We start from the raw sequence: 26,890 nt of genomic DNA on the forward strand, positions 1-26,890 counted from the left end.
ACTTGAATTGGTATACAGAATTTTCTTCCTGGGAGTACCTTGTACTGATGAAATCATAGGTCTAGATGAAAAAAGAGAAGAAAAGAAAAAGAAAAAAAATGTACCTGGAACTGTGATATTTTTGTTTCTCATACCTAGTCTTCCATTCCTTTCCCATGGAAATATGAGAAGAAAATGAATTTTTGAAAAATTCTTAAATTTAGTTCAGCTTCTTTCTAATGATTAGAAACAACTTCTCCCGATTCCACTTCCAATCAATAGACAAGCTTTGACCTTCATTAAAATTTTTTATTATTCATTAAAATCTTTCATTAAAATTTTTTCAGAGCCTTATGGAAAATGAGCTACAATCTTAACCTTGAAGTTGATACACTGTATTCATGGGGGGAACACTTTTTAAAATGAAATGTAGGGGAGCAGGTAGGTGGCTCAATGGACTCCACTATGGGAGATCCTGGGTTCAAATCTGAGCTCAGACACTTCCTAGTTGTGTGACACTGGGCAAGTCACTTAACCCCCATTGCCTCAGCCTTGCTATTATTCTGCCTTAGAATGTTTTCGTTCTAAGTCAGAAGGTAAGGGGTTTTTGTTTTTTGTTTTTTAATAAGTGAAATGCATTGTCATTGCTATAGTCAACAATATAATCAGAAATCATAACTACTTTCTATTAATAAAATTATTTTCAGCCTAGATCAAATATATATGATTTAGAAGAAATTGAAAGGTTCAGATAAGTAAGGATTCTACAAAAGAGCTAAAATCATAGATTTAAAGCTGACAGGGGCCTTTAGAAATCATCTATCCTAACCCTTTCATTTGAAAAATGAGCATCGTGAAGAAAATATAAATTAAGTTACTTGACCAAGTCTAAACAAGTAATAAATGGCTATAGCTAAGTTTGAACCCAGTTTATCTGACTCCAAATGAAGTCATTTTCTCATACCTTCTACTTGAATGTTTCAGCCTGTCATGAAGACGACCTTATACTTTTGAAAAGCATGATCACCAGTGTGGAACCTCTGGCACATTTTATCATGCTGAAAACATATCTTCTAATATGACCCTAGTCACAGATAATATCTTCTCTTTTAGAATGAGACAAAAGAAAAAATAATTGTTCTCTCTCTAAAGAGAGACTTATTGCCACTAGATGATAAATATTTTGTCAACAGCAAACCATGAAATGAAGAAAAATTAGAAATGGATCCCTTATGCTTCTACACTGCAGTTGAAAGAGTGCTAGGGAAAAAAAGGCAGAGTATTAAGAATAACATAGTTTTTAGACTGTTAATTAACCTTGACAATAAAGTAGTAGAGTTGATTTAATCATTTATCCAAAGGCAACCAGAAACCTATTTCCATGAGGCACCTGGTCATCTAATTCTGCAGTGTTCATTCATCTTAAACAAAAATCAAATTTTTAAAAAGCAAGAAACAACATCTTGAATATTTTAGTTATTCATCCAACATCTGTTACAAAGGATGGTTAAATTAATTCTCTGAAGAACTCAACAACATCATTGAAACTAAATAAGTATATGCTTTAATACTTGTCTTTAATGCAAAAGTGGGATTAAATTAAAGTGATGAAAAGTGTTGGAAAATGTTTCAAAATCAGAAATGAAAGGGAACAAAAGCTTGTAGAAAATCTTCATAAAAAAACACAATTAGTACATGATGGTTAAATGATTCCAGAAAATACCTCAGCCATTAAGCATTTGATCTCCTTGCCAAGTGGACAGATCATAGAACCAGAGGTAAAGTAGTAGTTTAAAATATAAACTTCTATGTATAACCAATACCTTGGTCACCAGTGTACTATATGAGGAAGTAGAAATAATGAAAAAAATGAGAAGGGCATCTAAAACAAACCAAATATAGATAAAGGGAATTAGTGAGAAGTGACATAGTTTTGAGGATATGAGTTCAATTTTCAAGAAATCTGAAGTAAATAGAATGAATGAGTGAAAAAGCATTTTTGAGCATTTACAATGAACTTTGCTAAGTGAACAAGAAAACTTTTAAGGGTTGACCTTGGCAAGAAAAGTCTTTTTCGTTAAGGAAGAACAAATGACATCAATTTTTCAGTAAAATATGAATTAAATTTCTTACTCCAGAGGGCTGGGGACAGGTTGCTGTGGCAGGCTTGAGAAGAGAAGATTTGGAGCAGTCACTGTTGTGTTAGAAAACTGAATAGGAAAATTCAGAAGGATGACCTCACTTCAGTGTAGACCCAGTTGACATTAGATAATATATAAATTTGTAGCTATACCTGTCAGCATGACTGTGTGAGCTCCCCCATCCTCATTCACCAGCACAACAGAAGCAATGCTAGAGACTGATGATAGAAGTCCTCCACGGTTTGGGTTTGAAAAAGCATTCAGAGGAGTAGGACAAGGGAGCAAAAATTTCAAGAGCAGAAAAATAATGTAGAGTTGATTAGTTCCCCAAGAGATTGATATTGGCAAATAAAGAGAATATAATTACAGCAGGGGACAATGGAATGAGAAAATAGTAGTGGGTGTGGGGAAGGAATTAGAAGTTAGGCTGAAAATAAATAAGTGTAGGAATGATAAAGAATAAAGTGAGGTAAATGTTCACATTATGTTTGATACAGGAATTTCAGAATTCTTTAACATGGGAAAATAGAATTCTTGTGGATAAAGTCAAGTTCAAGGGTGACAATGCTCACATGCAGTCAAGGAGAATGAAGAATTTGGCCTTAGGTACTGAATAGATTAAGGAGAAATTAGGGTATTTAAGGTATTGGTTCTCTTAATTCAAAGGCAGCAGTTGGTAGAGAAAAGAAGACTGTGAACAAAGTACAGAACTCATTGAGAAAGGGGAGGTAAAATGTTCTGAAAATTAATGATGTTCCTTAGGACCTGAATTGGATTATAAATTTTGAGAAACTAAATCTCAAAGGAGAGATTGCTGAGTGGTTGTAGTTTAGGAAGACCCTGGAAATTGCAGTAGGAAACCAGTATTCTGAATCTTCCACTTTGACCATTGATATATGAGAGAAGATGTAATAAATACTAAAAAAAAAAAAAAGAACAAGAACAAGAATATTGTAAAATGAGGCTAGGGAGGGGTTAAAGAAAAGACTCCAGGTCTCAGCGAGGAAGAGAAGAGATATAAAATGTTTTTTAAACAGTGTTAGAATGATAGAGTGTGAGTCCCATAAAGCACAGTGGAAGAGGCAGGCAAATCTGGATTAGGGCACCACAGCATAGGACTAAAGTGGATGGGAATGAGGGCATTGAAATCTGTGGGGGAAGAGGTATTATTTTTCAAGAGTTGAGGAGGAATTCAGTATTATTGGAATGGGAAGATTAAGAAAGTAGGGAAAAGCCATTAACCTTTGGAAAATAAGTTCAGATCAGAGTATTGGTGGATAGGAGGAATTCTTAAGATGATAAGTGATTAGAAATTTCAAAGTCTCCCTCAGGTACAGTCCTTCAAGACTTCAGAAAATGCTTCAATTTCTCTACCATGTAACAGTAGGAAATTACTGAGTCTTGATGGCATCTAGAAGCTTGACTTCATGGCAGCCTGTTTTAGTCCTAGGCATCCAGAAGCCTGGTGAGGGGCATGAGGTATTGCTCTGACCTGGGGCACTTCAGAATCTAGCAGGAAGCAGGAATTGGCAAGTTCTGGACCTTCTGGAAGACCAGTCTATTATCAACTTCTTGAATCTCCTTCTCTTTTATCATGGGAAGGGGGTTCATTCATTTCATCCTCAGAGTAATGGTTGTAACATGTCAGCAACATAAATGTTTTGCCTAAAAGTCATTTTCTACCTAAGGGAGAATATTCCATGTTCACTCTTTCACTGAAAGTCAGAGTGAAGGAGAAGTGTCAACAATAACGGCATGATTTATGGGCTGTGTTTGAGCACTTAACCAAGAGAGCTGATAAAGATAACCAACTTGGTATGTGGGAAATGCCATAAAAGATGGACTGACTGTCCTGTAAAGTTTAACAGCATTCACTCACTCTAGGAGGAAATGTTGGAAAAAGAAAGTTGTAGGTACAGGAGAGATACATTTGCTGTGATAGCACCAAACTCCTCTGAGTGCTTTCATTAGTATCATTTTTTCAGCCATGTCCTTTATTATATTCAGACTGTGGCTCAGATGTGAATACCAGTCCAGTTTTCAATATGTTGATAACAGAAGCAAAGGGCTGACAACTATTTTTTCAGATCTCTTCTGTCTCCAAGATTGCCCTTGTTCATATTCTGAGAGTGTACAAAACTGTGCCATCAATTTGTCCAGGCTATGCTTTGCTTTGGTCTGACTCGCAGAAAGAAAAAAGACAAGTCCTTTAGAAATGCTGCCCAGATCACCTGTCATCCTGCTCTATAACTTCACATTAAAATTCATAGAAAAGTGTTGGTTATTTTAGTGGTGTCATCTCTCACATCGTGGCTCTAGGAAAAGGAATAAGTGGCTAATGTAAATGAGCACTTCCTTTGGATGGCTGAATAGGCATTTGTGGAAGGACCATAGTGCCAGAATAAGTTTCAAAATGAAACAAATCACGGTGTTTTGCCCACCATTCTGCTATAGGACTGTGAAATATGAATGTCGTGCTCCCGTTATATAAGGAAGCTTGACTAGTTTCACATAAACTGTAAAATAACACCTATAAAATGGCAGGAAAAGATTTCAAATAGGCAGCATGCCAGACAAGTAGCACCAGTTGATGAAAGTCTTTGGTGTTTGATTGTCAGACTGATCATATTTCAAAAATAAATATTGGGATTTCTAAAAATTAGACTACCTGTGTAATATAAGGTGTAGCATTTATACCCCATTTAAAGGTACCAATATTCTATTACTTAAACTTCAGATCATGAGACAGCTGTCTTCAATCATGGGACTTGGGATCATTTGATACTTTAAGGATTCATTGTTTTGTCTTTGTGGGTACTTCCTCCACCAATACAAGGAATAACTACTGTATGGCTTAATAGGAATTGTACCTTTCTGTGGCAAAAGGAAAAAAAATTATCATTTAGGGGCCAACCTTCTGGTGAAAGCACTGCAGTGAAAAACCTAACCATAAATGCAGTCATTACTCCTAAATAAAACTGGCATTTTTAGCTAAAGAAAGGGTCATACAAATATCACACCAATCACTTCATATATGTGAAAGAGCTCAAGTTATAAAAGCATATCAAATAGATAATTCACTTCCTGTAAACTTAATCCAACAATATCAGAATGTCATTTAGACTCAATAAACATAAAACTCTTAATGTGATTCAAAAAAGTATCAAAACTGAAATCTTTCCGTTCAAATCCAGAGGTTCATTCAAACTAATGAATAAAAGGAAATTCTTAGAAATATTTTTGTCTTTACCCAGGCATAAGATAGAGTTAAGGCTATCAAGGAGAAAGTTGAGATTGTGTGTCAACAGACTGACTGGCATGCTGAAGTAAAAATTTAATGGAAAAAAAAAACACATTTAGAGCAATTACCACCTACACAATAGCTTCTATTTTTTACTGCAGTAAATGGATCTTGAAGGTGTCCAAAATAAAAACCAATACAATGTTACCAAAACGTGGGGCCCATCACTCCAGAGACTGCTGGAGAAAAATTAATCTTTCCTCCTCAAAGATAAGGACCCAGACTGGGAGATCTTCTCAAAACAAGCAATAAACAGATTAAAGATTTACAAAAATATTTTTGGGAAAAATAGACCTCATTTCACAAAAAAATAGTAAAGTCTCACAATAGGTATCCGTTCCTAGATTTGTCCAATAAAACTCATGGTGGTTCATCTTTGGATGAAGCTGTGAAACAGCTAAGATTGCAGGGTGGGAACAAAAGGCACTTCATGGGTGATATTCACATGAACTCAACCAATGATATGTTGACAAAGAAGCGTCACATAAATGACTGAATCAGGTAGATTTGTTTAAAGAAATGGAGGTATCCGTGGTAGTAATTTGATATCATACTCTTCTCACCAGAAATTATAGAAATTATTTCTTTAAGAAATCAGAAATTATGGATCAATACAGATTATGCAATGACATGGTAGAAATTATGTGACCAAAATCTAACCTCAACCAGGCATTTAGAAAAATATATCAAGTGGTTAGAACTGTGCCCTCTAGAAATATATCCTTTATAAACTAATGAACAACATATACAGATACACACTCCTAAAATACTTAGTTTGAGATTGTACCTCTACCAAACCACCCCTTATGAGGGGATTAAAATGGTAAATGGAGATCAAATTCACCCTTTGTTTTCCCACTTTTGCTTTTGTTTTCCAAAAATAATATTCATCTTTTATACCTTGACTCATTCTTTGGTTTCAGAAAGACTATTGAAAAGTTTAGTGCTAGATTAAGTAGGGTGGTATGATGGGGAGAAAAATGATGGATTTGGAGTCAGAGGAATGGACTTCAAATCTTGACACAATTTCTGCCTATGTCACACATTAAGTAAGCTATTTTATCTCTTTTGACTGCAACTTCATTAGTCATAAAATAATGTCAGTTAGACTGGATGACCTCTTTTATCTTTCTCAAAATCATCCAAAGTACATAATAATAATAATAATAATAATAATAATAATAATAATAAATAGATGGTAATGGGTTATTATCCATTCTTATTGCTATGCAAATCTAACCATGCATCAACAATGAGGTGGTATGTGATAAGGCTAACTAAATTTCAATTTTTCCTATTCATGGAATCACAGAATTTTGAGAGTTGGAAAGATTATCTAGTCTATATCATATATGAAAGAAATATCCAATGTTACATTTTCAAAAATGATTGTCTAGTCTTTGCTTTAAATAATTTGTTCACATCTTTGTTGCTACCCTGGCCCTTCCCTTCCCTATAAAAATATATGTGCCATTGAGGACTTTTATAGCTAAATTGAGAAAAAAGAATACATCTCTACATGCATTTGTGTATGCCAATATTAATAGTTGAGGCACATTGCTTCTTACTTCTAATATTAGGATCCATAATGCAACTATATAGCATGTTTAGGTTCTGAAGACTGGCTCATAAGAGATGATTTAATCTCAAATTAAGCCCAAGAAAACCTTCCTGGTAGCTTTGTTTTTTGCTTTGACATGAGGTTCCTTATTAGTTCGTTACCAATTATGAGGCTGAATGAACCCTTAGACTCTGGAAAATTGATAGATAAATGTGCCAGAATTCAGCTAAGAGCAAGAGAGTAAGCTCTAGTCTCTATAAGAAAAGAACCAATAACCCTTACAGTTAGCTATGAAATGAGTTGTACTCTGTCCTCCCCTTCCTTTTCTTCCCTCTTCATTTGCTTAATCAGTTGCAAAGCTCAAGGACACAAAAGCATAAATTTTAGAGGGGAAAAAAGTGAATATGATTTTGCTTTCCTACTGGTCAAAGCCCTAGAACCCCATGAACAGAAAGAAAGTGATAGAGATGAGGCCTTTCCTATATAAATAGGGAAAGGCCATATTAGCTGCTGCCACACATCCACATCCCTCAAACTAATCTATGCTTTAATAGATGCTCCATTCAAAAGATAGACTATAAAACTTTCAGTATATCCCAATTCCAGGTCTCCTGAGTTTTCAGTCAACTCTGAAGAATATATTTTTTTAAAAAAGAATATATTTAAACAAATCTCAATTAACTATACAAATACTTGGGACCTCTTTTTATGTCGTAACCTCAGTGCTAATTTACCCCCAAATCACTTTGTTAGAAAAAGCATTAAAAAAAAAACACTTGCCACTAAAAGTAAGAAATAATATGGACAGGACAACATGATCATAGTCCCTTTCCATTTTAAGAAAAATCCTGTGGACCAAGAAAATAGCACTAATTCAAGGGTAGAAGGAACATCTGGGGCCAAATGATAGAGTTTAGCAATTCTTGACATGTATCACATTTCAATGAGAAGGCAACCTGGGACAGAGACTAAGATAAAGAAGGAGAATAACTTCATGGGTTTAAATTATTTCATTCAAGGGTCATCACTTTTTACTCCTTTTCAATGTAGGTATAATAACATAACTCCTTTTATTATTCAAAACAGAGAATCCCATTGAAAGTTGTTCATGTCAAGAACTACTGAAACATATTTTTCAATGTTTTAAAAAAAACGATCTGAAACAGATAATCATTCCTTCAGACTAGAAATAAAATATGCATAAATACATTCCTTTAAAAATCCTTACCTTCTGTCTTAGAATCAATCCTAAGAGTTGGTTCCAAGACAGAATACCAGCAAATGAGTAACAGTTGGGGGGAGGCAAGTAACTTGCCCAAGGTCTCACAACCAAGAAGTATCTAAGGTCAAATTTGAACCTTCCCATCACCAAGTCTGGCTCTCTATTAAGTGAGCTACCTAGCTTCCCCCTGCCTTAATTCTGTTAAAATTCATATCAAACATGGTCCCACTTTCTCCTTTATAGAACTGTCAGCACCACACTGCTGGCGACTTTTGTGAAAGATGCGCTCTTGGATACTATGGAACTGTCAAGGGACTGCCAAATGACTGTCGACAATGTGCCTGCCCACTCATCACTTCTAGCAACAAGTAAGTGTGACAAAGTGAAGCCCCTTTCCAAATGAGTGGAACTCTCTGCCTTGCTGCTCATAGAATATGCCTAGGACCCAAATGTTTGGGGTCAGATGAGCAAACTTCAGGCTTGGCGCAACAAGAGATTGACTCATAATTAATAACTTAAAAGTATAACACATATGGCTTTGCTAAATATTATCTAGCTAATTTTTTTCCTGAATGATCTAATTGTGGGTTAGTGATTGCTCCTTTTTAAATTAACACTTGATAGATCAATCATAGAAGATGAAACATTCACTGAAAGGATTTATGCAAGAAACATTATTGACCCATGTGCTAGATTCTTTCCAATGTGACATAATCTACTAAAGATCTGTCTCGCTCTTGGATTATTATGCTGCTTTTATTCTGGGACTACATTTGTCAATAGTTGTTGCACAGAATAACCAAAAACTATTGCCATTAAAAGAGTAATTTTTCATGTTATATTCTAAATCAGGATAGTCACTCAATGGATCGCAAAACTGATGTCTAATGAACAAAGGTTGTCACCAAGGAAGTGTGTCCTCCTCTCAGTGGCAGAGAAAGTGGAAGTTTCATTTATTTATTGTTTCGTATGATCATTTGACACTTACTAATAGAATAAAATCAATTCCCAAGTGTTTTTTACTCATCTTTCCACTGAGAGTCTCTGTTTTATCAGTGAGGTAAATAGCGTTCAAATCTCCAGAGCCCTGAACTAGAATTCAAATTCTACCTCACCTATGATCTAGCTTTGTGACATAAGAAAAGTCATTTAATATAGCCTCTCTCAGTCTTGATATTCGTGGAGATGATGATATAAGGTTCAAATGAGTTAAATATATATATAAAATAATGTATACCTTTAAGGTATTATAAAGATGTCACCTATTATTACTAGGCTGGTATGATGGTATGGTAGAGAGAGCATTGGCCCTAGAGTCAAAACAAATTACATTCAAGTTCTGACTCTGACACATGCTACCTATATGACCCTGGGAAAGTCATTTAATCTCTTAATTCTCTAGACAAATTACCAAGACTATAAATTACAGAGAAGATATTGCTCTGGATTAGTAAAGTGAATTTTCTCATTAGGAGTTCCCTGTGCCAATTCTTCCCCCCTCTAGCCCCTTAAAAATTATAAAAGCATAGGTCTAATCCCTATCTCAAACAGTCTCATTATTAAGAAACAGACTTTGTGGCACAAATGATACATCCACAAAAAGTTCATGTAGATTGGGGGTGAGGGACACGCAGGGTAGTGGAAGAGAGAGAACATGGATTGCAAAATGTCAAAAAATGTATCATTAATGATTGTATCAACATATAATCTGGGAAAAAATAAAAAGAGGGGAAAATAGAGTTTGTATATATCCACACAAGATGGTGACTGTACTTCCATGAGGCAGTTCCACCTCCACAATAGACCAGTAATGGTTCACTGGCTTCCTGGGATGATAGTGCTTCTTCACCTCCAAGTTCACCACCTTGATGATACCCTCAACTCTCAACAAGTAGAAAGAACACTGAACTTAAAGCTATAAGACCTCATTTTGATTCTTAGCTCCCCCCTACACACTCCACCACTTACTGGCTCTGAGGCCTTGGGGAAGTCACTTAATCTCTTTGGGTCTCAGTTTCCTCAGTTGTAAAGTTAGAAGATTGAATCAATTAGTGTCTAGAGACCTTTTAATTCTAAATCTAGCATCTCAGGACCTACTAAGACATTCTTTTTTAATTTAAATTTATTTGTTACATTAAAATACTCTCTCTTCCCTCCCACCATTACAGAAGACATCATTTGATAAAAAGATATATGTGTATATAGGTAGACACCAGAGACAGAGGGTACAACCTGCCAATATGGTCTCAGTCTCTTCCTTGATATCCCTGCATCCTCAGGAACAGTCCAGCATGGAGGTTTATTCATCCAGTATGACTATGGGGGCCATTGGCTCAAGAGACCACCCTGATCTCTATGACCTTATATGGTACATAATTCTCCCACAAATTGACCAATTCTGTTTGGGAGCTGTTCGTGGTGAAAGTTACATTTTAGGCATGGAGGCACTATTCTGAAGGGGGTAAAGGACCTCACTTTTGTCCACTTCATCCATGAGAGCTTTCCAAATGCCTGGCAGTTCAATTAACAGTAGATCCCTTGAGGACTGTTTTTACAGATTCAATGTAACCATCATCTACACAACCAGCCATCCAAAAGAGCAGGGTAGATGTACTGTCATGAAAGCCTGAATTTATATGCTTAATGGACTGATTAGTCATTCCAGCATGGTCCTCGTCCACAACACAAATCTTACAGCCACTATACCTCAATCAGCATTCATCTTCTGGCAGCAGTTGTGAGGTATTGATACTCAGGATTAGTTCCCTGCCCCCAAAGAAGGCGAGATACCTATGCCTGTCAGAGGTTCAGTGTCAGATGAGCTCCTGAACTGTTAATAATAATAACGAAAACTATCTGTGCAAAGCTAACAAGTCAATAAAAAGGCACAACATAGGTAGAAGACAAACAGCAAAGGATTAGTCATTCAAAGGGCATAAATTCCAAGGAGAAAGTCAGCAATACAACCCATGGTCTCAGATGTCCTGTACAAATACCTAATTAAACCAGATGTCTACCAGGATGTTAACTCATCCTTAGAGGCATCATTGAGACACCTACTAGGGTAAGACTCATGACTGAAATATAGTTACAGAAAACTAGATTTTATTCAAATGGAATTTTTAAAAGAGAACAATAGAATGGTGTTATAAATTAAGAAAATATTTGTCCATAAGGAAATGGTGCCAATGGGATTCCTACTCAGATATCAGATTAGACAAGGTAACCTTTGAAAGTCCCTCCCAATGATAGATTAGTTCTGTGATCCTAACTGGTAAGACTTGATGGGCAGCATTCTAGTGCTGCCACAACTTGGACAGTGCAAGAACTTTCATTTTGTCATTTGTGAGTATAATTCATGGGCTAGTCCATACAAGGACCAAGTGGGGCAGCTGATGACACTGCAGCAATATCTGCCAATTCTTCATGATCTTTGGGTGACAATTAAGCTACATTTCATAACAGATTTGCCCCTAGTCCTAGGGTATTATAACATCTGGTAGTTATAAACACTCTGACCAACTCACCTTACATTTTTCCCTGTGTGGGACCTCTTGTTGCAATCAAAGTCGCCCACCTATTCTTATAGGAAATTGTTTCTCTCTCTCTGGTATTCATTCCCTCCAGGACAGGCACCCACTTTATTTCACACTTCTGGGCTGTACTATAATTACAGCCTTTCCAGTGAATATACATCTTTCTATTGCATATATCTACTTTTCCAATGTGCAAACAGTGCACAAACCAAAACTTAAAACACTACCTTTAAATGCTAAACCTTGTGCTGTGGGAAGTCAATAGATAAAATAGATAAAAATCTGAGACTCCTCTTTTGACCGCTTTTGTGATCCTTGTGATTTCTTGTTGAAAAGTATTGTGGCTTTAAGCTTTAAGTTCCTAGCAAACCTGAATTTAAAGGGTTAACACTGCTCCCCTTTGGCCAGGAATGCTGCTGCCTAGTATAGCCAAGGCCAAAATCTTAGCGGGGTCGATTTGACCATGAGAGGGATACTCCCCAACTTGGCTTCCTGATAAGAAGCCAGTCAAAATTCAGCCTTGGCCTTGGTCTATTCTGAAGCCAATGTTTTGTGTTTTGATGTGACATAATTTGTAACTTCTGCGCATCTGCAAAGTTTCGGAGGGGGAAGGGGTTTCTTTTGTGTGAAATGAGTCTTGAAATATATATAATAAATTCCATGCTCTTGGAGCCAGAGCTGGAAGCATGAGATAAAAAGACAACTCCCTTGTCATGTCCTTATTTCCTTATGAACTAAACTGTCCTCATCAGATTATCAGAGATGATAAAGAGATCTCGACATTGTACCATTAGGATGATTGTGTCATTCTACTCATATTATACCTCCCTGCATTTGTGCACCCCAACATGTTCTTTACTATGAGTTATTTCCATCTATGGTGTTTTCTCCTCTATGCTTTTCAGGTCCTCTGACCATTGGCAATCTGCAAATAGTAGAAGTCATCCAATCCGAACTGTAGTACAGGACCAGGAGTGTATTAGAGTGAGAGTTCAGTGTCAAATTTTTGATGTGAGAAATGTATACCTTGGATATTGGCAAACACTACAAAATAAGGCTCCATTTATTCTTTTGTTGATTTAGACCTGTTGTAAGTAAGAGAGGGTTATTGCATGTGAGGATGGTCTGCAAGGAACAGATGTGGAGGAGAGAGGCATGAGATCAACAGAGGAAGATTCTGGAATTTTGAAGAAAGGGTTAGATTGGAACTGAGGGATAGGAAAATGTTAATAATGAAGATTAATCTAAAAAGTGTGTCATGCATACTTTTTTTTCTTTCAAAGAGCTGGTTGTTAAATATTTACCAAAACACTCCTGATAGCCTACAAATAGTCAAGTTAATATGCAAACAGGGATTGACAACTACTTAATTCCCAGTAAGCCAATAATTATAGAAAATCAGCTCTTCCACTCTTCACATAAGCAGACCTGCCTAAAACTTGTAGAAAGATAGGCCCTTGACCAAATACTTAGATAGTCAGTCCTATGCCCAGTAGCTAGTATTACCCTTCTCACTCCAAACCCAGCCTCTTTTCCATTGTATCAAAAGACATCCTTTACTACAAGAATCTCTACTTAACCCTGAATTCTACTTTCATCATCCATGAGGGCTTATCATGATGGATGAGCAAGAAGAATCAGTATAGCCAGTCAGCAAATATTTATTAAACACTTATTATTTGCTGGGCATTGTGATAAGTGCTGAGGAATACAAAAAAAAGACAAAAACAGTCCCAATGCTTTGAAAAATTATATATTTTTTAAACCCTTATCTTCTGCCTTAGAATCCATAGGCAGAAGAGCAATAAGGGCTAGGCAATGGGGCTTAAGTGACTTGTCCAGGGTCACACAACTAAGATGTGTCTGAGGTCAGATTTGAACCTAGAACCTCCTGTCTCTAGGTCTGACTCTTAATCCACTGATCTACCAAGCTGCCCCAAAAAAGAATTTTCTATTGGAGAAGACAATATACAAATAATTTGATATACACAATATACATACACAGTATATGCAAGCTAATCTTCAAAGGAAAAACCTTGGGAACATTGGGAAAGGTCTCTTCCAGCAAATGGGACTTTAGCTGAGTCTGATGTAGGATTATTAAAAGGAAATAGAGGCATATTTAGACTCTGTTCATCCACATGAAAACACAAGGAGGTATAAAAGTGATGAACACTAGAAAATGCTCTAAAAGAACCCAGCTTTGGTGGGGAACCTGGTACTCCTACTGTTTGCTTCTTAGTCTTGTACAGATCTCATGTCTCAACTTTGGTAACTAGATTTCCCATTTTTCTCAAACGTTTGAATTTCATACTCCAAAGACACTTACTCTGTCTTCTTCATTCATTCTTACCCTCCTTCCAACTCAAATCCTCATTCCTCTCCTAAGCAAAGAATTACCCTTTGCCTATACATTAGTCTACCTAATCATATCAGTCCTGCCAGAGATGGAGATTTGACAGTAGAAGGCTTTTTTCCTTTTATTGTTTTTATTTTTTATAATCTGGGTTTGAAAAATGTTGATCTCATACATAAGAGATTATTTTTACTTCTATCATAATCCTTGTTTATAAGAAAAAATAGAACTAGACATTTTATGATGCATAATTCCAGAAAAACTCTATACATCAAATATTTAAGGGGAAGGTGCTCTTTTTAAAGGCTTTGAGAGAGGTATTTTACTCAAAGGGAACAAAAGTTAATTATAATTCTTATTCAAAAGTTTCCTCTAAAAAGATTAAGGTCTGAGGCTTTTAAAAAAAATTGTGACCACTTAGCATTGAGTTTCAAACATAAGCTAAGCTAAAAAGCTGGATGAAATGAGTTGCTTATGAGTTTGGGGATCTATTTTTAGAGTCAAAAAATGTGTTGGATAATGAGTTTGTAATAGATCAATTTGTTTACATCTTTTGGCAAAGATGGAATTTTATTACTTATTTAAGCACTATTGATTTAATGCATTATAAGTGAGTTAAAGTAAGAAGCTGACTGCAGTATACCAATGGGGAGTTTGGGTGCTTTTTCAGCAGTAACAAGTTTAGCACAACTTGCATAAACAGAATGAAATTGGAAACATTTCACCATTTTGCCACCTACCTGTATAGGGTATTTTTTTTTCCATGCGCTAATTTAAAGATGCCAATTTACCATATTGTTGTTTTCTTGGAAATCTGAAGTTGCTTTACTTTCAAAGCTGATTCTACAAGGTAGGAAGGCAAACTGGCTAAAGAAACTTCCCTCCAGGTATGTAAACATTAAAGCAAAAGATAAACTTATATCTTCCTTACCAGGTCCCTTTGCATAGTACTCATATCCACATTTATCCTTCTGTTGGAGAAGAGCTCAAAAACAAAAACAAAAACAGAATGGCTTTCTCTCCCTCCCTATCTCTCCTTCCTAGTTTCCCTGGACTCCACTTCCCAATTAAAATCTTACCTTTCACAAGAAGTTTACCCTTTTAAGGCTAGTAGTGCTTTCTTGTCAAGAATATTTTAAAGATATTCTCTACACATCTTGTCTGCCCCTACTTATTTTAATGTTTTCTCATCTATTAGACTGTGAATTCCTTGAGAGGAAGAACTTTTGATTTTCTCTGAATCTATAGAACTTAGTACAGGGCCTAGAACATGGAAGGCACCTAAATGCTCATTAACTAAATGATGGTTTATTACCATCCAGGTGAAAAAAAAAAACTACAAAAAAAATCTTGGAACAAATCTGACTCAGTTTACCTATAGTGATATAAGCATACTTTTGAAAGCTGTGAAGTGGATTTGCATTGGAAGTGCATTTGAAAATATCTTCACAAGTTTGGGATAGAAGAAGCATGGTTAGACAAGAATGAGAGAGATATGGGCACAGCGGTGAATTGTAAACTCAATATAAGTCATTCATGTCCTGTAATAGCCCAAAAGGCTGAATGTAAATTTACATAGCATTAGGAAAAGCCTAGCATCAAATAATTCAATAATCAATTATTTATGAAAGGCTTGTTTTGTACCAGGCACTGTGCAACATTTTGATAATACAAAAACAAAGAATTAAATGAACCAGAATAAAAGAGGCTATATTCCTATCAGACTCTGCTTTGGTCAAACCTCATCTGATGTGTTCAGTTCTGGTTACCACATTTTGGGAAGATCAATGATAAACCCAGATACCTGGTGAAGGGCAATAAGAATTTTGAGGGCCTCCACTGAAAGCCAAGTAAAGATCAATTAGAGGAAATGGTGATATTTAACCTGGAGAAGAGTTGCTTAAAATAAAGGTATGTGGTAGAATAGTGGTCTTCAAAAATATGAGGAAATGTCTCATGAACAAAGGGATTCTACTCATTCTAAGTCTCCAGAAGTAAAAGAACTAACAGCAATGGACGGAAGTTGCAGAAAAACAAATTTAAATTAGTTATACTAGAAAAATTTCCTAATGTTTAGAGCTGTACTAATCTAGAATGGACCATCCTGGAAACTAATGTAAATCTTCCCCCTATAGAACTTAATGTAGAAGCTAGATGACCACATTTGTCAAATAAACTGGAGAGGGAGTGTCTCTTTGGGGTTGAGTTGGATAATCTCTTAAGTCTCTTAACTCTGAGATTCCATAGCAATAAGAGAAGGCAAAAAAATGAAAAGTCATCCTTAAGTCATATTAACATCTATGTGGACTTTTTTTCCATTTCCTCACAACATGATCAAAGTGTAAAAAAAGGCAGAAAGTTTAGTGATAAGTTTTTTTAAAAAATATTCTTTTATATAAAATGAGACTTTTATCCCACCAGGCCTGTGTTGAAATTTCAGTGGCATTTGAGACTGGTTTTTCAGGAATTTTTATCTACTTTCTCTCTGAGTTAAGGCATGTTCTATAAGATATGTTCTGTCACCAATTTTTTTTTTTATTTTTTATTTGTTTGTTTTTTATCTTGATTCAATGTTTGATTTTTGTGGATAGATGAAAATAAGTTTACAACTGGTAAATTTGATACATTCATGGCCATCACATTCACATTATAGACTCCAAAATAATAAATTATTTATTCAGATACAGTCAAGAGGTCCCGCTGATGAAACTTACCTCTTTGAGAAACACTTGACTTGATGAAGTCTATGTGACAAGAACCACTTACTGACAGTTTTATTTTTCTCTCAATATGTACCTCTTCAGTTTTAGCCCTTCTTGCATCCCAGAAGGACTCGATGACTATCGATGTACAGCTTGCCCACGTGGATATGAAGGCCAGTACTGTGAAAGGTAATAACAGATGTAAGAAATACAGAGTGATGAGGATGTCGAGCTGAAATGATAAAGGATCAGAATAGAAATATGAGGCCCTCTCATGTTCATCAGTGACTAATTATAATTAATCAATTAGTTAATATGGTATAAAACACATTAATATTCAGTCCTATATAATGATTATATTAATCTTTTCAGCAAACATTTATTAAGCACCTATGATATATAGAGAAATGTGCTATATTCTAGAAAAGAGATAGAAACTTTAATATTTTAAACACTGGCTTAAATAATATGACAAAATATATTAATCTCCAAAGGAAAGTGCAAATCAGATTAATGTATTCAATAAACAGTTATTAAACACCTGTGTATAGAGCAATATGCTATGGGCTAAAAGAGAGACAAAATTTAAATAAGACAATACTTTTTACTTCAAGGAGTTTGCAAACTAGCAAGTGTTTGTACCTTTAAAAAAAAAAGATTCTCAGACACTTTACTAACATTACTTAATTCCAAAAGTGGCTCTCTTTAAGAGGGTTAAGTACTATTTAGATCCAGGGGGTGACAAAGAGTCAAACATGCCTGAATGACTCAACAACAAGGACCATTTTACAACTCCAGAAACTGAAAGACATGAAAATCTAGTCATTTAATGAGATTACAAAAATCATAGATTTAATGCTAGAAGACTTCTTAGAGGTCATCTATACCAACTCCCTCATTTTACAGATGAAGAAAATGAGATCTATAGAGGTTTAATAACTTGCCCAAAGTCACACAAGTAGTAGATGTCAGAGGCAAGATTTGAACCTAAGTTCTCTGCCTCCAAAACCATTGCCCTTTGCAATGTATTACATTGCTTCATCACTTGCCATGATCCTGAAAGGAAGTCATTGCTGAAGACAATGAGAGAATTTTAAATTTCATTGTTCCACAAGGTAAAATATCCTACTTTTTGTCTAGCTCAAAATGTAGACGTTATTGGTCAATATTTTGACAGATACAATATCTCACCTAGAAATGTTTAGTTGATGCAGAAGGCAAAAAAAATTGTTATTTTGTGTTTTCTCTAACAGAATATTTTTGAGAATTGTTACCCTACCCAACATCATCCTACCTTTTGATAGTGGGGGTTTGCAGATATAAATATAGTTTCCTAATTTTTTAATGAGATTTAATCATTGGTATAGGAAATTTCCAGTGAAGAAATTCTCTCTACTAATACAAATCAGCAAGTTTCCTTCAACGTATAGTCTTAGAGAGTTTTCTGAGTCACTGAAAGGTTGATTTGTTCAGAGTCCCACATCAATTATGTATAAAAGTTTCACCTAAACTCAGTTCTATATGATCGTCAGATCAACGCTCAATCACGTCCTTCACCATACTGTCTCTCAGCTATTCTAGGGAGTGGTCAGTTACAACGGCCACTGAAAAATTCCAAACAAACATTTACTGTACTATAAGCTGTCACTACTACTTTCTGTGCCCATTAATTTCTGTGAGGTTACTGTCCTGGACAACCAGACTTAACATTACCTATATCAGAATGCTCTTTGAATATAATTAAGCAGTCTTATGTACAATTAAAATAGCAATTAATACTTAATATTTGGACTTAAGGGTGCTAAATGCTTATACTTCAAAGGCAAATAAGAAATGCATGTGTAAATATTAACAATAGTCAATATTTACTATGTATACATTATTCACCCAAGAATAAGTCAGTTCTTTTCTATGCTAACAGAAGCTAGCTCAGATATGAATAATCCAAAAACAGTAAATATTATTCCAAATTCACTAACGTTTGTTTTGGTAATGCATTGCATAATGCATCCCTGAATTCAAATTACTTTCTTGATGATATTTTTCTTATACCAGTATTAATATTAAGCTTATATATATACCCTTAACATGCCTCAGTCAGTTAGTGGAAAAAAATGGTCCAGGGTTAGGCTAGCCATTTGAGAAAAAGCCATTCTAGGATTCAAAACTGTCTGTGAGTAAGTTGCCTAGATATGCTGCCTTGATGTGCTTTTCCATTCTTGTACATTCTAAAAAGGGATCAGATTGCATGATATATATTTAATTCAAATGTAAATTATTTAAATTGTTTTTCCATGTCTTAGTATTCATTATGCCTTACAAACAAAGGATCTATAATGTAATTCTCTAAAAAAAAATATTTTTATACAAGGTAAATTGTGATATCTGGGTAGAATATTTACTAAAATGACCTAAAATACCCTCTTTCTCTGATTATGATTACATTTTTCATTAATTTCTAAGACCATTTCCCAAGCCTTGGAGTTTACTGGGACTTATAGTCTTTAGAATCCTTATAGAAAATTTACCTGTTTCATGGGAGATTTTCCATGACCAGTAATGGAAAGTTCCCATGAATTTTCTTCTAGGTTCCTTTTCAAACTATATCTTCTGTTATCTACCTAGATGCTAAAGGTTTTAGAGAGAATAGTTTTAATTACAAATGAAAAGAGATATTTAAGAAGATTTAGTTAATAGGCATTGAACGGGGGGAGGCAGAATGTTACAAGAAAAAAACACAGCATCTGCCTTGGTTCTATACAAATTATACCTCTGATGTCCACTAACTGTGTGATGTTAGGTGAGTCATTTAACATCCCCAAGGCCTCATTTCCTGCTCTGGAAAATGAGAAAGTTGGAATAGCTGGCTCTGAGATATCTTCCATGTCTAGATTGATGATTCTATGAAACTTTATTTTGGGAAATCTACATCAATCTCATCTATTACTTCTGTGCTTGCAATCTTACATAGGAAGCACTAAAAAATCTTATTTTGAATGTATACAAGTCTGACAAGTAATCTGGACAACCTTGAAAAATGAGCTTAAGCAATTTTTTTCCTTACTTCAACTTTTCCCCCCTGTAACTTGCAGGGACAGATTACTTCCACAAAATAGTTGAACAAATTCTGATGATCTCAGACCATTAAACTAAACTCCAAGAAATGTTTGACTGATGTTGGTCCCTTCTATTCCCTCTACTGCCTCATAATTTACCCTCACCATCAACCCCTTACAAACAAATACAAAGAGTGCAGGTTATCCCAAAGTCACCAGATTCTCAACTGACAACCATACTGCCTCAATTATACTAAGTGTTAAATGAATGTATTTTCTTCTAAGACAAAGCAATTATATTTCCCTTAAAAAGATGTAGTGTTTTTCATTTTTCAATGGGAAGTTCTTTCTACAAGTCCATACTAAGAAAAATCATATGGAAAACAGCTTTCATTTATGAATCTATGCCAATATTGAGTAACAGAAAGAATTCTAGACCTGCCATTAGAAGAGATCTAATTTTGAAATATACTTATGACTAGTAACGTGACCTTGAGAATGCCACTTATCTTCCAAAGACCTCGTTTTCTCCATCTGTAAAATGATAGGATTGCATTAAATCTGTAACAATGATCTTGGGCAAGTGAGTTAACCTGAGTCCCAGAAATGTAAATAACAGTAAGCCTACCTCACCGAGCTGTTACAAGAAACCAAATGAGCTAATAATGCATGTTAAAAATATTATGAATAATGATGTGCTATTAAAGTGTCAGGGGGAGTATAGGTTAAGAATTAGAACACCTAGATTCTAGCCTCTGCTCTTTATCTCCAGCTTTATAATCTCTGGCATATTTCTTTAAGCCTCATATTTTACATTAGTAAAACCCAAGGATGGGATTTCAGCTCTTATTTTGTGATTCTCTAAGTTTCTATAAACAGATAGATAATGCAACCCTATCTAATGAGAATGATGCCTTTATTCACATAAGAATTCTAGAGGAATTTAATGTCTGCTTGTTACTAATCAGAAAAAAGATAAGTCATTGCCATTAACTTACTTCACTTTGCAACTATCTACATCTAGATGTGCCTTTGGCTACACTGGCAGCCCAAGCAGTCCAGGAGGCTCCTGCCAAGAATGTGAGTGTGATCCATATGGCTCCCTGCCTGTCCCCTGTGACCCAGTCACTGGACATTGCACTTGCCGACCCGGAGCCACAGGACAGAAGTGTGATGGCTGCAAGCCCGAGCATGCGCGTGATGGCATGGAGTGTGTTTGTACGTATGCTAACTTTACCATTAGCTCTTGGGGATTTTTTTTGCTTCATTCTCAGTTCATTTCAAGGGAAGTAAACTGCCCTTTTTCTATACTTGTTAGTACTGTACTTCATTCATTCTGACACCATCCATCCAACCTCTGCTATTCACCTGCTGTTCTGGCCTCCATCCCACCGAGCCCAGAAATGCTGAGAAAATTCTCAACATGCTGTAATAAATTCATTGAAAATCTACAACAAAGCTCCTGAGGGCTTATTTTATTTTATTTTTGTCTGTCCCAGGGTATACAGTTTTGCCAAAGGTAGATACCATCTCTGTGACAGATTAAAGATCTGGTATATTAAATTTTTCAGAATCCTTCTGAATTTATAATCAGTGGCCCAGCTAGTTTTTTTCTTGAGTTACAAACAGTGTTTTCCCCCTGTAGTCTATAAAGACACCTGCAGATATGCTGCTTCAAGACATTCTCTTGAAATATGTGATCTGGAAATACTGGAAGTGAATTTAGCAAGAGCGTATTTATCTAGGCATATATAAAAGAGTAAAGATTTGTGTAATGTGTTTGTGTAATATTGTTTTTAACTGATTCTGAATTCCTTGCCATTGATTCCAGGAAATCTGCAGTGTGCTAAGAAGAACATCAAAATCAAGTCATAAACTTATTTGTAGACCCTTAATCAAATCCAAAACTGAAACAGGCCTTTCCCTTATTAGAATCTTATAAAGGAGCTCATTTAATTGTAAAATTCTTTCCTCCAAGGAAATTGATCATTCATATTAGTGTCCATAATTGGAGACAGAGAGATAGGTAGAGATGGAGAGAGATAGAGAGATAGAGAGATAGAGAGATAGAGATAGAGAGAGAGAGAGAGAGAGAGAGAGAGAGATAGAGAGAGAGAGAGAGAGAAATTAATAGAGTAACAGAGAGAGGAAGAGAGGAAATGAGAGCAAGACTGAGTGCAGATTTAATGAAAACTGTATGGCAGCTGTCTAAATTTAGACTAGTTAACTAGAGACACATCACCAGAAAGTCAGTCATCTAGTGACAAAATGTTTTGAACACAGTAATCCAGGTAGCAGACAAAAATATAAAAATCTTTCATCCTCTGTGGTCTCCTCCAACTTTTTACAAATATTACTTTAACTATTTGTACTCTTGATATCCATTTTTGTTAAAAGATTAACAAGTTTACAGTATTCCTGGAGCACAATGCCCAATAAACAGTAGGCATTTAATAAATGCTTATTGCCTTTAGAAAAACTAATCACATCCCTACTGATATTCTTGCTGTCAGTGAAACTAGAAGACAATAAAGTTTCATCTAAATAGGACAGCTTATGTTATATAAGAGACTTAAGTAAAGGTGTTGGCAAAGTTGCTTCATTAACCTTAAGGCAAAAGCATCATTTCATAAGACATTTTGGACATCTTGTGTTTTGTGTTCATAATGATTATAAGCAAACAAACTATAGTGAAGATTATTTCAGTTCTTGTGCTAATACTTTTTTTTCAGAAGATGAAGTAGTAGAAGAAAAGAACTTGACAGGATCATCCAAAGATAGCAAATACCCTAAAACTCAGTGATTTCAATGCAAAAATAGACACAAGAATACAGCAAAAACTACATTGGAAATTGCTGTTTAGGATCAAAAGATACAAGAAGGCAAGACTGTCAGGTTAAAAGGATTAGATTTGTTCTGCTCAGCTCAGCTCAAAAGATCAGAACTAGAACCAATGGATAGAAGTTCCAGAGACAAATCTATGTTTGACAGAAGAAAAGAACTTCTTTAACAGTTAGAACTATCCAAATGTAAAATGGAATGCCTTGAGAAGCAATGAGTACTTCCTCATTAGAGGCTTTCATACAAAGATTGAATGACCACTGCTTGGGAGATTCTTTTTCAGAAATGAGTTGGATTAGACAGTCTTTCAGAATTGAGATTCTATGATTCTATGGCCTGCTTAAATACATGTTTAATTTTGGGGAGGGTCAGGTGGCAAGGGAAGTATAGTGATAAAATTAGTAATTAAGATTAAGTATATAAAAAGGAAAGGAAAAGACATCTTCAATCTAATTTTTTTAAAAAGGTTATCCATGAGAAACATTCTTGTTGAAGGAAGGAATGAAGAGGCTGAAACTCCTCTTCAGTCAACAAATATATAATAATCTCTTTGCAAAGTCAATGAAGTGACAGCTAAAGGTAAATATGATTTTAGGCATACACACATTAGGTTATTGAAAACTATAACATACTTCACAAAATTATAAAATGAAGTTGAGAAGAAAACAAGAGTACAAAGAGACCCTGCCAAGCCAGATCATACTAAGAGTATTTAGAGATGAAATTAGAAGGACAACAGAGAAGTGTAATAATAAAACAAATTTTCACCATCAATAATAATGGAACTATCCTATTTTAATTCTAACATTTTTCTATACATTATAATCTGTGAAGGGATATCAATGGTATTGTAGAAATTTTCAGAGCATTTTCAGAAAAGCTGAACTTAGATACAAAAAGAGAAAAACTGTCACAAATCAATTTTCAAGATATTCTTAAAAGAAGATCCAAATCTATAAAAGATCCAATGTTCTGGGACCTAGAGACACTGAGTTTCACACAAAAGAGAAGCTGCTTTTATCTGAAATCACAAGCAGGTCCATCAGATACCTGAAGCTTCAGTGTGCCAAAAGTAGTAGTGGCTTGTGCTTCCAGAGACTCCAAGACTAAGAGCTTATTCCTTATATGATATGCCTTCTGGATATGCCATGTTCAAAGAATCTGGGAATGAGATGATAGAATCTGGACATAAGGTGTAAGTTCAACCCAACCTCCGGATTTCAGATAATGGTTGGGGTTGTATACCAGGGTGATAACTATGAAAACAAGTGCTTCTCTGAAGGCCATGTTCCTCCTAATTAGATCTCTCAAAGAATACAAGCATGAGCACTCCTAAGGGCTGAGCTTCCAGGTAATCAGAAACTAGGAGCTGAATGCCTATTCCATGTATACAGGCTCTTCTTGTTGTGCTTTAGTCTAGCGCCATTCCCACTATCTTGTTATCAGGCTGTAGGTCTGGGTTAAACTATGAGGTCAATTCATTCTGGAGTGCCTGAACAATAATACCTGGATCAAATTTCCTGCTGCCTTTACCCAGCACAGGCATCTTTTGCTCCCCAGGGTATGGATGAAAAAGCTGTGAGAGCTAATAACTCTGCCTCTAAACAAATGCTAAATGTTCAGTCACCAAAAAATAACTTCCAATTAATTGAAAAATTCTTCAAATGTTCTTAATCAAAAATGGCATTGCATTAATTGAAATGAGGCTCAGAACATTACAAAACTTATTCAGTGAAATATATAGCAATATTTAAAAATTCATTTAACCATCTACAAAGGAAAAACAAAATGAATATCTTGACTCTGATCAAGACAATAATGACCAAACATCACTCCAAAGAACCAATAACAAGTCATACGACTCATATGCTGACAGAAGGATGATGGACTAAAGATTTCCAAATGGCACATACATTTTCAGACATGATAAATGTGTAGATTTCCTTCGTTTGACTCAACTTATTTGTTATAACAATTATGTCTCTTTTTTTATTGGAGGGGAAAGTAGGGAGACAGTAGCTAACAACAGAGTTGCCAAGAGAGAAAAGGAAAAAAACAGAATTTCAAAAGAAACAAACAAGCAGGACAGCTTTGAAAGAAACATGATGAATTTATTATATATATGCATATTTTTAAAGAAAAGCATATGTACAGAAGAGATTTGTTTTCACATATAATCCTCTTTTTTCTGTTCTATTGTATAAAGGGAATGTTTTTCTTTTTTAGTGATCACTAAATTTAAAATAAAGAACATAAAAATAAATGTAATTTGGATAGTGAAATAAGGTACCTTGGAACAATTTTATACATGGACAGTGATTTGGTGCCAGAAATGAGTGGAAAAGATCAAGTTGTATTGTATTTGAGAAACTATTCAGCTAGCTGATGCAGTGGATAGGGTACAAGCCTCGAGACAGAAAAACTTGAATTCAAATCCAGCCTCAGACACTTATTAGCTATGTGACCCTGAGCAAGCCATTTTATCATGTTTGTCTCAGTTTCCTCATCTGAAAAATGAACTGGAGAAGGAAATGATATAGAAAATCCCAAATAAAATCATAGAATTGTACATGACTGAAAATGACTAAACAACAATATACAAGAAAAGTAGTGATTTGAGTAAACCCAAAAGATTCCTTACACAGAAGGCCATCATCTTTGATGCTAATATTTTTCTGGTGATGCTATATTACTCCATGTAAAAACATCATGATCTTCAAACAATTAACATTACAAATAACCCAAAGAAAAATGGCAAAAAACATGGCAAGCAAAAGTAGATTTATGTTGTTAATTATAATATTGTGCAAAATTGTGTAAAAACTTTATCAAGTATATGTATGACTGAAAAAGCAAAAAGACTTGTCATATACAAGATTGGCAGAGCAAAAGTATTCCATCAAGAGCCCGCAGAGAGGCATTGGAAAGATCCTCTTTGGAGGAATGTAGCCTACCTTTCTGTTAGTTTACTATACGATTTGACCTTCATACCACATTAAGTAGGGTTTCTTTTTTCTCATACTTGGTCAGAAATGCCTTAAATGCAAAAGACTCATAGCACAGTAGAAATAAGATGTGATAATAGGAAAAATCTACATATCAGCATATCCAGGTACCTATTACATAGATATGTTGTTTACAGAATGACCTATTTGAATAATTGTGTGTTGGATTACAAAAGTAATTCAGATAAATTTTGTTTAGAGAGTGTTACATTATTAGCATTTATCTGCTTAGATGTCTATTACTTAGCTATTACTATACTCTTGAAATGAACACTGATCTGAAGAGCCATTTTACAGCAAATCGTTTCTCCTAATTAATTTTCTAAAATTGAACTTTAAAGGGCAATGCCATGTTCTAAAGCAGAAACATGAACATTAAATAATAATACACCAAAAGCAAGGAAAGATGAACTTTCAAGAACCTTTAGCCATATATTATTTTAAAGAAATATCTCTATTAAGGACCTTCACTTGATTAAATATCAATGACTGAAAAGCCAATGTCAAGAGTTAATAAAATGTAGAAAGGGAAATATATATTTATTAAGTGATTCAAAAAATTTATGTCATAGCACATTGTCATTTTTCCTATGAATAACTTTTTAATTAGTTGCATAGGCTGTAGTTACTCTATTTTTACTGCATATTATTTTTTATAAAACTGTAATAGTAGTTGTAGTCAAGAGATTGTGTGAGAAAAGGGAATACTAGCTTGCTCAGACTAGAATTCACAGAGAAGCAATATTTTAGAATCATACTGGATTCAGAGTCTGACTCTCAGTTTTAAAAGTTCAAGAACTCAATTTCTTGACCCTGCTTCATCTCTGGGAAACTGGTTCATGTAAAACCCAGAAGAAACTGATTTATTTACCATAATGACTACTGATTAATTTATAAAAGAGGTCCCACTTTCTAGTGTTGCACAGAATACTTGTGTGTACTCAGTGGCTTAAGTGGGTTGAGAACCAGGCCTGGAGATTGGAGGTCTTGGGTCAAAATCTGGTCTCAGACACTTCCTAGTGGTATCACCTTAGGCATGTCACTTAACCCTCAATTACCTAACCCTGACTGCTCTTCTGCCTTAGAACCAATTCAGAGTAGGTAGAAGGTAAATGTTTAAAAAGAGAGAGAGAGAGAGAGAGAGAGAGAGAGAGAGAGAGAGAGAGAGAGAGAAAGAAACCGCCCTTCTC

The 26,890-nt window shown here is 35.1% G+C and overlaps 1 protein-coding gene across 1 annotated transcript in view; it reads left to right on the forward strand.

The window, feature by feature from the left end:
- The window catches only part of LAMA2 (laminin subunit alpha 2), a 625,852-nt gene that overhangs the window by 392,779 nt on the left and 206,183 nt on the right, over positions 1-26,890 (forward strand). Inside the window, 3 exon segments of the mRNA XM_044676961.1 lie at positions 8,448-8,572; positions 16,901-16,987; positions 20,879-21,072. Of these exon segments, the coding sequence (XP_044532896.1) occupies positions 8,448-8,572; positions 16,901-16,987; positions 20,879-21,072 (406 nt within the window).

Source organism: Gracilinanus agilis, chromosome 4 (genome assembly GCF_016433145.1).
Source record: "Gracilinanus agilis isolate LMUSP501 chromosome 4, AgileGrace, whole genome shotgun sequence".
Lineage (NCBI taxonomy): Eukaryota > Metazoa > Chordata > Mammalia > Didelphimorphia > Didelphidae > Gracilinanus > Gracilinanus agilis.